The sequence below is a fragment of the Dendrobates tinctorius genome, unplaced genomic scaffold, assembly GCF_039654945.1.
Source record: "Dendrobates tinctorius isolate UK_male_01 unplaced genomic scaffold, ASM3965494v1 ptg000039l, whole genome shotgun sequence".
Taxonomy (NCBI): Eukaryota; Metazoa; Chordata; class Amphibia; order Anura; family Dendrobatidae; genus Dendrobates; species Dendrobates tinctorius.
This window is the reverse complement of record NW_027361707.1, coordinates 22,139,441-22,155,935: the sequence shown is the minus strand read 5'-3', so window position 1 is coordinate 22,155,935 and position 16,495 is coordinate 22,139,441. Positions and strand designations below refer to the sequence as shown.

General features: G+C 43.6%; 1 protein-coding gene across 2 annotated transcripts in view; it reads right to left on the bottom strand.

Annotated features, from left to right (window-relative positions):
- The window catches only part of SH3TC1 (SH3 domain and tetratricopeptide repeats 1), a 180,241-nt gene that overhangs the window by 119,731 nt on the left and 44,015 nt on the right, over positions 1-16,495 (bottom strand). The window contains exon 3 of one of the 2 annotated variants that reach the window (XM_073574548.1): positions 12,213-12,305. The exons of the other annotated variant lie outside the window; for it this stretch is intronic. Within the exon in view, the coding sequence (XP_073430649.1) occupies positions 12,213-12,305 (93 nt within the window). The remainder of the gene's footprint in view (positions 1-12,212; positions 12,306-16,495) is intronic. 2 annotated transcript variants of the gene reach the window in all.

The following is a 16,495-nucleotide window of genomic DNA, read 5'->3' as shown; positions in this document are numbered from 1 at the left end:
TTTTTATTTTTATTTTTTAAGGGGTTCGCTAAAGGGGTTAACTAATGGGACAGTTTTATAGGGCAGGTCGGTACGGACACAGCGATACCAAATATGTGTACTCTTATTGTTTTTGTTTTTTTTATTTCCAAAAAATGAATTTATTAGGGAATATATATATATTTTTTAATTTATTAAGCGATTTTTGGTTGGACATCACTGTCCTGTGACAGATCGCTGATCTGTCACATCACAGATCAGCAATCTGTCACAGGAAGTGTGCAGGTTTCCTCCTTGCCTGCGTTTTGCAGGCACAGAGGAAGCCAGCTCCCTGCTGGCCCCCGAAGGTCCCCGTCTCCATCTTGAATCCGGGGACCTGCAGGGAAAGAGCCCCCCCGCAGCAGCGCTGCACATTGCGCTGCTGTGGGGGGGCCCAGGGAAGCACGGAGGGAGCCCCCTCCCTGCCGATGCTTCCCTTTAACCCCGGTACACCACGATCGTGTTTAATCGCGGTGTGCAAGTGTTTAGCGTGTCGGGGGCATTCCTTGACCGCCCCTGACACATAGTGCCGGGTGTCAGCAGTGATAATCAGCTGACACCCGGCTGCAATCAGAGGTGCTCACCACGTGGGCGCCGCTGATCGCGCTAGACGTACTACCCCATCCATGGGGATAGTACGTCTGATGTCAGAAAGGGGTTAAGGAATGAAGGTTAGTCAGTCCAAAAAATTGGGAAAACTTTGAAAGTGTCCCCAAGTGCAGTGGCAAAAACTATCAAGTGCTACAAAGAAACTGGCTCACATGAAGACCGCCCCAGGAAAGGAAGACCAAGAGTCACCTCTGCTGCGGAGGATAAGTTCATCTGAGTCACCAGCCTCAGAAATCGCAGGTTAACAGCAGCTCAGATTAGAGACCAGGTCAATGCCACACAGCGTTCTAGCAGCAGACACATCTCTACAACAACTGTTAAGAGGAGACTTTGTGCAGCAGGCCTTCATGGTAAAATAGCTGCTAGGCAACCACTGCTAAGGACAGGCAACAAGCAGAGGAGACTTGTTTGGGCTAAAGAACACAAGCAATGGACATTAGACCAGTGGAAATCTGTGCTTTGGTCTGGTGAGTCCAAATTTGAGATCTTTGGTTTCAACGACCGTGTCTTTGTGCGACACAGAAAAGGTGAACAGATGGACTCTACATGCCTGAAACAAGGAGGAGGAGGTGTGATGGTGTGGGGGTGCTTTGCTGGTGACACTGTTGGGGATTTACTCAAAATTGAAGGCATACTGAACCACCATGGCTACCACAGCATCTTGCAGCGGCATGCGGTTTGCGTTTAGTTGGACCATCATTTATTTTTCAACAGGACTATGACCCCAAACACACCTCCAGGCTGTGTAAGGGCTATTTGACCAAGAAGGAGAGTGATGGCGTGCTACGCCCGATGACCTGGCCTCCACAGTCACCAGACCTGAATCCAATCGAGATGGTTTGGAGTGAGCTGGACCGCAGAGTGAAGGCAAAAGGGCCAACAAGTGCTAAGCATCTCTGGGAACTCCTTCAAGACTGTTGGAAGACCATTTCCGGTGACTACCTCTTGAAGCTCATCAAGAGAATGCCAAGAATGTGGAAAGCAGTAATCAAAGCAAAAGGTGGCTACTTTGAAGAACCTAGAATATAAGACAAATTTTCAGTTGTTTCACACTTTTTTGTTAATTATATAATTCCACATGTGGAATTCATAGTTTTGATGCCTTCAGAGTGAATCTACAATTTTCATAGTCATGAAAATAAAGAAAACTCATTGAATGAGAAGGTGTGTCCAAACTTTTGGTCTGTACTGTACAAGAAAGTGATATTATAGTGAATCTATGTACATATCATGAAAAATATAATATAAATGGCATACTATCCCATAACAAAAGTTACTGATAATATATGGCTCCAAGTGACAGCGCAAAATATTATTAATATAAAAAAAAGTGCCAATGCCAAATATTTTAAATAGCAAAAGGTTGCAATGTGTATATAACCTGGAAAATGTAATATATTAGGCCAAAAAGATAGTAAAGGGATTATTTAGCCAGGATAAAAATAGACATGAATGCATTTAAGTAAACTATTATGATACATAGATAATCAGCTCTATAGGATGTGATGTGCAGGTACTTCAATCACTAACTCCAATATAGCTTATTATCTATGTATCATAATAGTTTACTTAAATGCATTCATGTCTATTTTTATCCTGGCTAAATAATCCCTTTACTATCTTTTTGGCCTAATATATTACATTTTCCAGGTTATATATACATTGCATCCTTTTGCTATTTAAAATATTTGGCACTGGCACTTTTTTATATTAATAATATTTTGTGCTGTCACTTGGAGCCATATATTATCAATAACTTTTGTTATGGGATAGTATGCCATTTATATTATATTTTTCATGATATGTACATAGATTCGCTATAATATCACTTTCTTGTATGTTGAGAAACTTGTTAAAAGAGGGTTGCTCTGCAACCTTCTATGTAACCTTTCCCCTGCAACCTGGTATCTAGCAGACTTTTTAATTATCTCTATAATGTATTGTATATTTAAATAAAGATTGTACCTTTTGGATTACACTCTGTGGTGGTGGCGTTACTCCCTCTATGATTAGTGATATTCTAGTTTTTAGCTCTCCTGTCTATAACCAATATATGTTTGGTCATTTTTGTGTTAAACACCTTACTCTAATGTATGGACTTATCAATGCTATTCTCAATTCATGGTTAACACCGCGGGTACTTTGTTGCTTCTTCACTTATGCAATCAGCTGTTTTATATGTGCAGTTATTTCTTGTATGTATGCCCTGGCTTCCCACACTTGTGTATCCCTGGGCTACTATTACTCTACTTATATTTTTAGCACTTTAGCCCATGCTTTTTGGATATCTTGACTTGTGCCCTATATTTGTCCACTTTGATGGTGCCATAATATACTTCTTTCTGTGTATATTTATTACCCGGCTTTCACTTTTTTATCCACCTCTTTTTATCTACTGTGGTGTAGTGACCACTGTGTCCACTAGGGGGCGCTGTGTGGGTGTCCCAGGGCGAACGGATAGCCATGTCCAGAGTGGTAACAGGAGCAGAGTCCTAAATGACCGTTATGTATCCCAAGGTGGGTGGCCTTGGGATGAAGGCTTGACTATGTGCTGATCAGCAGAGCTGATGTTTCGTTCCAATGTGTTAGGGAGAAGCCTTCAGGTGATTGGTGAGATGGGTGGGATCAATCACCTACAAACCCATCTAGGGGCGTGTGTCTGCAACGCCATAGTAAAGTATATATGTGTGAATGGTTGTAGGACCTGTGATGAGGTCATAGCCATGTGATCCGGTGGGCGTGGCTACGGACCATATAAGGTGGCCAGGGTAGGTCACATGAGTGAATGCTTGGACCCAGTTGTTCCGTATGGAAGGTCTCGTCTGACTGCCAGGAAGATGTGTGTGCCTTCCTGAGTGCACGTGTAGAACCTGTGTAGCATGGCTGCACATGTCTGAGAATTCCTAGGAGAGGGAATGAACGTCAGGACTGAGAAGCAGCTATGAGATAACCCAGACAGGGGAAATAACTGTGAGGCTAGAGAGCCTGCGTACAGGAGATAACAAAGCCTGTGTGACCACAGGGTTAACAGAGTGGAGCTCTGTCATGGACGCTATGCTGTTTTTGATATGAACTTTCTGTTGCTGTTGATGGTTTATGCTGCATAATAAACCAAATGGACTGAGTTATGTTGAGAAACCTACGCTGGACCTGATTTATCGGCTGCCTAGCGAGTATCCCCTATCTGAATGACACTACTTAATTTCTTCTTTTAAATAACGCATTTTATTGTATGACTCCAATGATTTCATTTCCTTCCTGTTTGTATGTTTAGTCACCCATTGTTAGTTGTGCCACCACTTCACCATGTATCCATAATAAAGGTGTTTTAATACATAATTTCTTAATTCACTCATCCTTTATTTATATTTCAATCTTTGAGCTTTATTTGGTAATTTATTGGGTTTACTTTTATTCCAAATGGTCCGCCATTCCTCCATGCGCACATATGCATCACTATTTACAATCTTACACTAATATATTATTTGGTTGATGCATATGTATTGCTTTGGTTCAGTATTTTGCATGTGGGTGAGATTTCTGAAACCTAGCTTTTGCTGGTACTGTAAAACAAAGCTTATAATGTGTATAAAAAAAATGCTGCATGTGAACATAGCCTAAGTGCTAGTTTGAATTTTTAGACATGTGAAGTTCCCTATATCAATGTACAGTATATTTAGTCTAAAAGGCATTTTGGGGGTGACAGACTCACTCTAAGACATACATAGCTGTTACAAAGATTAAATGTACATGTCAGTATTAACACTTAATAATGTGTGTTAGCGTGAGTAAATTGACCCAAACAAGCGCCGATGCGCATTTGACCCTAGCTGCCAATGTGTCAACATGTGTGACTAAACACCAACATAACCTGATGTACGTTTCACCCTGGCTTCCTCAGGGAACCACAGTGAAACAAACATCGAAATGGGTGGAGTTCTATCTTGGTAGTCAAGGTATAAAGGCGCGTCAGGGCTCTGAAGTCTTATAGAAGTTAGACTGTTGTGAGTTCATTTTCTGGTCTACCAGTTGTGAGTTCTCCTTCCAGGCTCCCTCTGGTGGTAACAGGAGGTAGTGAGGCTGATTTAATAAGTAGAGATCTGCCAGCTGATAATGAGGATGACAATTGGACCTCAGGAATCTCAGATTGGATTTAAATTTATTCAAACTATAGGTAGAAAAGAGCGCAATAGGGTCTTATCCGGGTAATTTATAAAAAAGACAATAAAGAGATATACTCACCCTTTCCAGGAGAGAGCCAAGCATATAGAATCAATTTGTCAGCCTGCTGCATGTCCAACCGTCCACACAGTGACCGCCACGTAAATCTCTTATGGAGATTTAAGTCCAAGAATTTTATTCCATAAGAGATTGGATTTAAGACAGCCGACGCCCTACTCTGGTGCTGGTGATTCCTTCTGCTTGTCAAGTCTTGGTTCTCAGCTCTGTTCCAGTCAGCTCAAGCTAAGTTTTTCTGCTAATGTTCACACTTGATTTTGTTGTTCTATTCAGTTTTTTGTGTGGTCTGCCAGCCCCGGCTGGGGCTGTGCTGAAATTCCACTCTTATTTATCTGTATTTGCCAATTTGCTTTTTGTACCTTATTAGATTGGCCTCTTTTTACTCTGTCTCAGAATATTTCAGAGTGCTGATATAGTGTGAGAAATCTGGTGACTTCAGGGTTAATTATATTATCAGAAGTGCTGGACATTATTTTGTAGGGTTTTGGGCAGATTGTGTCTTTTCTTTCCAGTTAGTTTGGGCCCCATTGTTTGCTCAGCCTATTTTCCTGCCTGCGTTTGTGTTTTCATCTTGTTTCACTGTCAATACATGTGTGGGGGCTGTCTATTCCTTTGGGGTCTGCTCTGGGGCAGTTTTCCCCTTTTCTTGCTTTAGGCTTATTTAGTCCTCCGGCCGTGACGAGGCGTCTAGGTTCATCGTTGGTATGCTCCACAGCTGCTGCTAGTTGTGTGGTTAGGATCAGGGATCTGCAATCTGCATAGTTACCAACCTCTCTGATTTTTCTGGGGCTTAGCTTGTTTAGGTTTTTTCCTCCTCGGTGACCCATTCATAACAGAATCACCAGCCATACCGCAGATTCTAGGGTACTCAAAAGCAGGAAAAAGTTGTTAAAAAAAAAAAAGTGTCAGAATATTTTTTTTGTATTTTTTCCTCTTTTTCTCTGGGGCCGTAGGAGGATTTTTTTTCCCCTAATGGAGATTAAGCAATTGTCTGATCGTGTGGAGCAACTTGCTGCTGAAGTGCAGGGAATTTCCACCTACCTCATTCAGTCACATGCTGCTGAACCTAAGATCCCTACTCCTGATGTGTTTTCTGGGGATCGGTCTAAATTTCTGAATTTTAAGAATAATTGTAAATTATTTCTTGCCTTGAAGCCTAACTCATCGGGGAGCTCTGCGCAGCAGGATAAAATTGTCATCTCCTTGCTGCGCGGCGAACCCCAGGATTGGGCTTTTTGTCTGACACCTGAAAATCCTATTCTGACTAATGTGGATGCTTTTTTTCAAGCCTTGGGGTTATTGTATGATGAACTTAATGCTTTTGATCAAGCTGACAGAACCCTGTTGGCATTAAACCAGGGTCAGGATTCTGCAGAGTTATACTGTCAAAAATTCCGAAAGTGGGCGATTCTTACTATATGGAATGATGGTGCCTTGGCAGCTCTCTTTCGGAAGGGTTTATCAGAGACCGTAAAAGATGTTATGGTAGGATTTCCTGTTCCCTCTGGTCTGGATGATTCTATGTCATTAGCCATTCAAGTTGATTGGCGTTTACATGAACGTAAAACTACACTGGAGGCGCTGCCACCTTTTGAACAAACGTCTGAACCTATGCAATGTGATGGGGTTTTGTCTAGGGTGCAACGTCAGGAGTTTAGAAGTCGTAATAAGCTGTGTTTTTTTCTGTGGAGATGCCTCTCATACTATTTCTGTCTGCCCTAAACGAGAAAAACGTTTTGCACACACATTTGCTGTGGGCAGTGTACAACATAAGTTCCTTTTGGCAATTACTCTGATCTGCTCCTTATCCACGTTTTCCACTAAGGCTTTTGTGGATTCAGGAGCAGCGTTGAATCTGATGGATTTGGACTTTGCTAAACGTTGTGGTTCTTCCATGACGCCTCTGCGGATGCCTATTCCTTTGAGGGGTATTGATGCTACTCCTTTGGCGGAGAATAAACCTCAGTTTTGGACCCAGGTGATAATGTGAGTTACCCCAGACCACCAAGAAAATTGTAAATTTTTGGTGCTGCATAATTTGCATGATACTATTGTTCTGGGTTTTCCCTGGTTGCAAACTCATAATCCAGTTTTGGATTGGAAATCTGGGTCTGTGGTGAGTTGGGGTTGTCAGTGTGTTCTTTTGTCTGCATCTTTGCCTCCTCATAGGAGTTATAGCTGTGCAATTGAGTTGATGCCTGGGAGTAAATTTCCCAAGGGTCGGCTTTTCAACTTATCAGTACCTGAACATGATGCTATTCGATCCTATATTAAGGAGTCATTGGAGAAGGGTCATATTAGACCATCCTCGTTACCTTTAGGTGCTGGGGTTTTTTTTGTGGCCAAGAAAGATGGTTCATTAAGACCGTGTATTGATTATCGTTCCCTTAACAAGATGACGGCTAAATATCAGTACCCGTTACCTCTGATGTCTGATTTATTCTCCAGAGTTAAGAGTGCTTGCTGGTTTACTAAGCTTGACCTCAGGGGGCGTATAATCTTATTCGCATCAAGCACGGGGATGAATGGAAGACGGCTTTAATACTGCGGAGGGACATTTTGAGTACCTGGTGATGCCCTTTGGGCTCACTAATGCCCCTTCTGTCTTCCAGTCCTTTATGAATGATATTTTCTGTGACTTTGTGGATAAGTTTTTGATCATCTATCTGGATGATATTTTGATCTTTTCTAGTGATTGGGATTCTCATGTGGAACACGTCCGGACTGTGTTCCGGATTTTGAGGGAGAATTCCATGTTTGTTAAGGGATCGAAATGCCTCTTTGGTGTACAGAGGATTTCATTTTTGGGATTTATCTTGTCTCCATCGACTATTGAAATGGACCCGGCCAAGGTACAGGCCATTTATGATTGGGTTCAGCCCACTTCTTTGAAGGCCCTCCAGAAGTTTTTGGGTTTTGCTAATTTCAATCATAAATTTATAGGTAATTTTTCTGGTATTGTCAAACCACTGACTGATCTGACCAAGAAGGGTGCTGATGTGCTGAATTGGTCTCCTGAGGCTGTCTCAGCATTACAGGAGCTTAAGCGGAGATTTACTTCAGCTCCGGTTTTACGGCAACCTGATGTCTCACTTCCATTTCAGGTGGAGGTAGATGCTTCTGAGATTGGTGCAGGAGCTGTTTTGTCCCAAAAAGACCCTGTGACTTCTAAGATGAATCCCTGTGCCTTCTTTTCTCAAAAGTTCTCCCCATCTGAACGCAACTATGACGTGAGGAATCGGGAATTGTTGGCCATGAAATGGGTATTTGAGGAGTAGAGACATTGGTTGGAGGGAGCTAGACATCAAGTTGTGGTCCTCACTGATTACAAGAATTTGAGTTATCTGGAGTCGGCCAAAAGCTTGAGTCCTAGACAGGCTTGATGGGCCTTGTTTTTCACGCGTTTTAATTTTGTGGTCTCTTTTCTTCCGGGCACTAAGAATGTTAAGGCAGACGCCCTTTCTAGGAGTTTCTTTGCCGATTCACTTAATGTGACCGAGCCTACTACCATCCTAGGTGAGGGGGTAGTTCTTTCTGCCATTTTGCCCGATTTGAGACGCGCCCTGGAGGAATTTCAGGAGGATAAACCTGAGCGTTGCCCTATGGGAAAATTGTATGTTCCTGACCAGTGGAGAAAGAGAGTGATGTCTGAAATTCATTGCTCTGCATTGGCTGGTCATCCAGGTATTTTTGGTACCAGAGATTTGGTGAGTTGGTCTTTTTGGTGGCCTGCCTTATCTCGTGATGTCAGGAATTTTGTAAAGTCCTGTGGGACTTGTTCTTGGTCTAAACCCTGTTCTCATTCTAGTGGGTTGCTGATGCCCAAGAGGCCATGGACCCATATCTCAATGGATTTAATTTCTGATCTTCCTGTCTGTCAGAGAATGACTGTTATCTCGGTGATTTGTGATAGATTTTCGAAGATGGTCCATCTTGTACCACTTCCAAGGTTGCCATCTTCTGCTGAGTTGGTGCCCTTGTTTTTACAACAGGTGGTTCGGTTACATGGGATTCCTGAGAACATTGTGTCCGACAGAGGAGTTCAGTTTGTTTCGAGATTCTGGAAAGCCTTTTGTTCCAGTCTGGGAATTCAGTTATCCTTCTCCTCTGCGTTTCATCCCCAAGACCAATGGACAGACTGAGAGAAAAAAACAGACCTTGGAGTCTTTTTTAAGATGTTTTATATCTGCTGATCAGGATGATTTGGTCTCATTGTTGCCCTTGGCCGAATTCGCGCTGAACAATAGAGCTAGTTCTGCCACTTTGATGTCACCCTTTTTCTGTAATTTTGGGTTTCATCCTCGATTCTCTTCAGGGCAAGTGGAATCTTCGTCCTGCCCAGGTGTGGACACTGTGGTTGAGAGAATGCAGCAGATATGGGACCAAGCGGTGGATAAGTTGTCACTCTCTCAGGAAAAGGCCCAGCGATTTTCCAACCAGCATAGGACCATTGGTCCCCGGTTTAAAGTGGGTGATATGGTTTGGTTGTCGACTAAGAATATTCCTATGAAGGTTGCATCTCCAAAATTTAAGCCAAGATTTATTGGACCTTATAAGATTTAGGAGATTCTTAATCCTGTTTCTTTTCGATTGGCTCTTCCAGTTACGTTCAAGATCCATAACGTATTTCACAAATCTCTGTTGAAGACGTTTGTTGAGCCAGTGGTTCCTATGGCAGCACCTCCTGACCCTGTGTTGGTTGAAGGCAATGTGGAAAATGAGGTAGAGAAAATATTGGATTCTCATTTGGTTAGACGGAGACTCCAGTATTTGGTCAAATGGAAGGGTTATGGCCAGGAGGATAATTCTTGAGTCTCTGCCTCTGATATTCATGCCAATAGATTGGTTCGTGCTTTTCACCGGGCCCATCCTGATCAGCCTGGTGGCGTGGATGAGGGTTCGGTGACCCCTCCTCAAGGGGGGGTACTGTTGTGAGTTCATTTTCTGGTCTACCAGTTGTGAGTTCTCCTTCCAGGCTCCCTCTGGTGGTAACAGGATGTAGTGAGGCTGATTTAATCAGAGATCTGCCACCTGATAATGAGGATGACGATTGGACCTCAGGAATCTCAGATTGGATTTAAGACAGCCGACGCCCTACTCTGGTGCTGGTGATTCCTTCTGCTTGTCAGGTCTTGGTTCTCAGCTCTGTTCCAGTCAGCTGAAGCTAAGTTTTTCTGCTAATGTTCACACTTGATTTTGTTGTTCTATTCAGTTTTTTGTGTGGTCAGCCAGCCCCGGCTGGGGCTGTGCTGAATTTCCACTCTTATTTATCTGTATATGCCAATTTGCTTTTTGTCCCTTATTAGATTGGCCTCTTTTTGCTCTGTCTCAGAATTTTTCAGAGTGCTGATATAGTGGGAGAAGTCTAGTGACTTCAGGGTTAATTATATTATCAGAAGTGTTGGACATTATTTTGTAGGGTTTTGAGCAGATTGCAGACAGTGTCTTTCCTTTCCTTTCTAGTTAGTTTGGGCCCCATAGTTTGCTCAGCCTATTTTACTGCCTGTGTTTGTGTTTTCATCTTGTTTCACCGTCAATACATGTGTGGGAGCTGGCTATTCCTTTGGGGTCTGCTCTGGGGCAGTTAGTTTTCCCCTTTTCTTGTTTTAGGCTTATTTAGTCCTCCGGCCGTGACGAGGTGTCTAGGTTCATCGTAGGTACGCTCCACGGCTGCTGCTAGTTGTGTGGTTAGGATCAGGGATCTGCAATCTGCATAGTTACCAACCTCTCTGATTTTTCTGGGGCTTAGCTTGTTTAGGTTTTTTCCTCCTCGGTGACCCATTCATAACATTAGACTGTTTTTTGTGTATAGATGCATTGGACAGATTGGACAGTTACTAACTCCTTACAGCAGTAGACCTTAAAGAGAACCTGTCACCCCCCCAGGCGGTTTTAAGTAAAAGAGCCACCTTGTGCAGCACTAATGCTGCATTCTGTCAAGGTGGCTCTTTTATTTAGCGTCCCTACCATCGCAGAAATAATCGTTTATAAAATTGGTCAGACATACCAGAATTTTGATCGGTGGGCAGGTCTTTCCCCCTCTGACACCGATGCCTCATATCCATCACTCATTTCGTCGTTAGGTCTGTGCTCCGCCTCCTCTGTGTTCATTTTCAAATGCTGGCGCCTGCCCTGTAATATATTTTCTTGGGCATGCGCAGTTAGAGCTGCCCGTTCTCACATCACTTCATGGCCTGGCTATCGCGCCTGCGTGGACACGCTGCCAGAGATCCCGCCCCGCAGTCGCTTATGATTTATTCACACTGCGGGTCTGGGAATCTTGGGCATGCGCAGTAGTTCTCTGCGGCTCTCTGTACTGAATTATATAACATGTGTATTATCTTTGAACTACTTTGTGTTTTTTTTTTTTGTATATTAAGCAGTTTTATTACTTCTTCTAAGTCTCTTATAGTACATTATATTATGTTGAAATTTTGCGGTTGGATCGGACCTTTTCGTTGAGAATATTCCATTATAGCAGTATTATAGAAAATACGGTATTATGGTCTACTAAGATATTACATTAGTCAGCGGGTTACATTGTTTATCAGTCTCACGGACTGTTGTGTCATGTCAAAACCTGTGAAATACATTCATATCCTGGCCAGTTTCCTTCCCTCAGAGGTAAATCGCTAAAAAAACACTTCCTTTTCTGTACAAATTAGTTCCCCTAATCTCACGGGATGTAGCTAAGCAGATTTGTTATCAAAGGAGAGCTGAGCATGAAGGATTGTTAGCTCCCGAGAGGGATGTATAGGGGGGCAGAGGCAGCACTCAAATCCAGGACCCGGTGCCCATAGGAGCCCAAAGATCGTAGTGCTACATAAGACCTCATTATTATAAATGATACATGGTAGGTGGCAGTGACCTCTAAAAGGGGCTTATAAATAAAATGGGATGACTAAATACTAAATATAATCAGATCCCAATATTAAGATCAGCACCCAGACCAGAGCCCTTATATTAAAAGCAGCCCCCAGAGCTAGCCCATATTCTCAGGCACCATAAGAGATCCTTGAATCAATTTCAAACTTCAAACCAGATGTTTTAAATTAATACAGGCCTAAATATTATTAGACCCCGAGAATTAGTCTCAGACCCTCTTAGAATCATTGTTTGGTGTCATGGCATTGTATCATTACCAATACATTGTACAGTGTGGTACATTGTAGCTTTTTGATACACTTGATCCATCGGTAGCCTCTCACTATGGAGCACATGCACCCATCGAAAAGTTACCGTATTTGTCGCACAGGAACAAAATCACTTTGAGCTGAGTTCTGTATTGTACAGAATCGACATCCAGTTTAGTATTATCCTTCATTTGTAGATGAGAAAGTCTTTACCTGACATAAAGCTTTCCATTTGAACGGGGATTTTTTCAGATCTTTCTATAAAGCAGTCATTAATATGGATGAAATCTGGAACTGGAGAGTCAGCTGTAAAGAAATATGGTAGACTTGGTAAGATATCTTCGAAGACAGTAGAATGTGTAACATGTACTGTATATCTCCGAACTAATTTCTCGATATCTTCCCACACGCAAACTCTGGTCCTCCCAAGATCTCCTTCTTTCCTCAACACTCGTACGTTCCTCACCCAGTCACCACCAAGGTGTCTACATCCTTTGGAATTATGTTCCCTGTTATGATTGAGTCACCGTAGGAGGCAAAAACAAAAATGCTAGCTAAGTCCAGAAAACCAGAGAGGTTGGCAGCTATCGGATTGCAGACCCCTGATCCTATCACAACAACTAACAGTAGCCGTGGGGGGTTCCTACGATGCCCTAGACCCCTCGATCACAGCCGGAGAATTAAATAGGCCTAAAGAAAGAAAGGGGAAATCTAAACTGCCCCAGAGCAGACCCCAAAGCAATAGGCAGCCCCCAACATATAATGACGGTGAAGCAAGATGAAAACACTAACACAGACAGAAAGATAGACTGAGCAAAGACGGGGCCCAAGCTAACTAGATAGGAAAGGACAGGAAGGCTGCTGTCTGCAATCTGAGAAAATCCCTATGAAAATAAGAGCCAACAAACTGACAGTGAAAAAGGCCCTGAAGACGCTAGGCTTCAAAAAGCTATGTCAGTACTCAGGAATATTCTGAAGACAGAGCAACCGGCAAAAGGAGATTCAGCTCATCCCAGCAGGGAATGGCAGAATCCAGAAAAGCAAGGAAAACAAACACAAAACAAAAATGCAAACAGGCAAAGCAGAAACTTAGCTTTAGGGAAGCAGGAATCAGACTGGTGTCCTAGAAGTCCACAGAGAAATCACCCGCAGGGCAGAAGGGTGTTGGCAGCCTTATATCCAGTCAGTGACACCACTCAGCCAGTCATCCTCATTAGACTCAGGTGCCTGATAATCAGGCTCATTACCTTCCTTTACCAGAATAGGGAGTTCACCAGACCTCAGTGACGAAGGGGAAAATGAACTCACAACAGTACCTCCCCCTTGAAGAGGGGTCACCGAACCCTCAACCACATCACCAGGGCGATCAGGGTGAGCCCGATGAAAGGCACGCACCAATCTTTTGGCATGAATATCAGAGGCAGAGACCCAGGAATTATCCTCCTGACCATAACCCTTCCACTTAACCAAATACTGGAGTCTCCGTCTAGCCAGACGGGAATCCAGTATTTTCTCTACCTCATATTCCATGTTACCTTCAACCAATACAGGGTCTGGAGGTGCCACCCCAGGAACAACTGGTTCAACAAACCTCTTCAACAAGGACTTATGGAACACATTATGGATTTTAAATGTGACAGGAAGAGCCAAACGAAAAGAGACCGGATTAATAATCTCCAAAATCTTGTAAGGTCCAATAAATCTAGGCTTAAATTTAGGAGAAGCCACCATCATAGCAATATTTTTTGAAGATAACCATACCATATCACCAATCTTAAACTGGGGACTAGAGTTGAGCGAAACGGGTCGAAAAATTTCAAAAGTCGCCGACTTTTGGCAAAGTCGGGTTTCATGAAACGAAACCCGACCCTAGGATGAGGTCGGCCACGAGGTCGGCGACTTACGTGCCAAAGTCGCGTTTCAAAAGTTTGTTTTGCGCTCTTTTTCAGCCAATCAGGATCCACAGACACTGTGGGCAACGTGATGACATAGGCACGGGTCACCCCCATCTTTCAGAAGGGCATGCAAGTGATTGGCTTGCTTTGGGGGGCGTCACAGGGGGTATAAAAGGGCGTGCACGCCGACCGCCATGTTACTCATGCTGATCTCAGAATAGGGAGAGCTGCTGCTGATGATGATTTTGTAGGGAGAGCGTTAGGCAGGGAAGAAGACACCAAAAACTGCTTCTGCTGCTAGCGATTTTGCCTGTACAACACACCAGTCACTGTGTGTGCAGTGCAAGGGTAGGCTATATAGTGGTGTATCAGTGGTGTTGGTTGTTGGGCTGCCTTCTAAGGCTTCCTGACATTCCTGCATTGCTGTTTACCCACTGCTCCGCAAACTGCTTTTTTAAAAGCAATCCCAATTTTTTTTTTTGTCCTGCTGAGAAGAAAAAAAAACTGCTTCTGCTGCTAGCGATTTTGCCTGTTCAACATATCAGTCACTGTGTGTGCAGTGCAAGGGGAGGCTATATAGTGGTGTATCAGTGGTGTTGGTTGTTGGGCTGCCTTCTAAGGCTTCCTGACATTCCTGCATTGCTGTTTACCCACTGCTCCGCAAACTGCTTTTTTAAAAGCAATCCCAATTTTTTTTTTGTCCTGCTGAGGTACTGAGCGTGCATTTTTTCACACCATACAGCGGTGTACGCTCCTCACACAGTACCGTGTAACGGCTGTTATCACAGCCACAGTGAAGCTATCAGTGTGTCACTCTGTGAGAATAAAACGAGGACATGTTCCGTTCTTACAGACCTGCACTCTAGGGAGATTCCTATTCTGCCCAATTCTACATACACCTTGTAGTTTGTGATACACTAGCCAATTTCTGCCTGTGACATAGCGCTGTGAAATTCAGTGGGCCTCACACAATCCATAAGTGTCCAGTGTCCACAAGTGTGTGCAGAAATTCAAAATCTCCCTTATCCTCTAGTTACTTTGGTCACAGCTGTGCCATCGAGCCTGTGAGAGAGCGCTCAGATATCAGTGGGCCTCACACAATCCAAAAGTGTCCAGTGTCCACAAGTGTCTGCTGAAATTCAAAATCTCCCTTATCCTCTAGTCACTTTTGTCACAGCTGTGCCATCGAGCCTGTGACATAGTGCTCAGATATCAGTGGGCCTCACACAATCCAAAAGTGTCCAGTGTCCACAAGTGTCTGCAGAAATTCAAAATCTCCCTTATCCTCTCGTCACTTTTGTCACAGCTGTGCCATCGAGCCTGTCACATAGCGCTCAGATATTCATTGGGCCTCACACAATCCAAAAGTGTCCAGTGTCCACAAGTGTCTGCTGAAATTCAAAATCTCACTTATCCTCTAGTCACTTTGGTCACAGCTGTGCCATCGAGCCTGTCACATAGCGCTCAGATATTCATTGGGCCTCACACAATCCAAAAGTGTCCAGTGTCCACAAGTGTCTGCTGAAATTCAAAATCTCCCTTATCCTCTAGTCACTTTTGTCACAGCTGTGCCATCGAGCCTGTGACATAGCGCTCAGATATCAGTGGGCCTCACACAATCCAAAAGTGTCCAGTGTCCACAAGTGTCTGCTGAAATTCAAAATCTCCCTTATCCTCTCGTCACTTTTGTCACAGCTGTGCCATTGAGCCTGTCACATAGCGCTCAGATATTCATTGGGCCTCACACAATCCAAAAGTGTCCAGTGTCCACAAGTGTGTGCAGAAATTCAAAATCTCCCTTATCCTCTCGTCACTTTTGTCACAGCTGTGCCATCGAGCCTGTCACATAGCGCTCAGATATTCATTGGGCCTCACACAATCCAAAAGTGTCCAGTGTCCACAAGTGTCTGCTGAAATTCAAAATCTCCCTTATCCTCTAGTCACTTTTGTCACAGCTGTGCCATCGAGCCTGTGACATAGCGCTCAGATATCAGTGGGCCTCACACAATCCAAAAGTGTCCAGTGTCCACAAGTGTCTGCAGAAATTCAAAATCTCCCTTATCCTCTCGTCACTTTTGTCACAGCTGTGCCATCGAGCCTGTCACATAGCGCTCAGATATTCATTGGGCCTCACACAATCCAAAAGTGTCCAGTGTCCACAAGTGTCTGCTGAAATTCAAAATCTCACTTATCCTCTAGTCACTTTGGTCACAGCTGTGCCATTGAGCCTGTCACATAGCGCTCAGATATTCATTGGGCCTCACACAATCCAAAAGTGTCCAGTGTCCACAAGTGTCTGCTGAAATTCAAAATCTCCCTTATCCTCTAGTCACTTTTGTCACAGTTGTGCCATCGAGCCTGTGACATAGCGCTCAGATATCAGTGGGCCTCACACAATCCAAAAGTGTCCAGTGTCCACAAGTGTCTGCAGAAATTCAAAATCTCCCTTATCCTCTCGTCACTTTTGTCACAGCTGTGCCATCGAGCCTGTGACATAGCGCTCAGATATCAGTGGGCCTCACACAATCCAAAAGTGTCCAGTGTCCACAAGTGTCTGCTGAAATTCAAAATCTCCCTTATCCTCTAGTCACTTTTGTCACA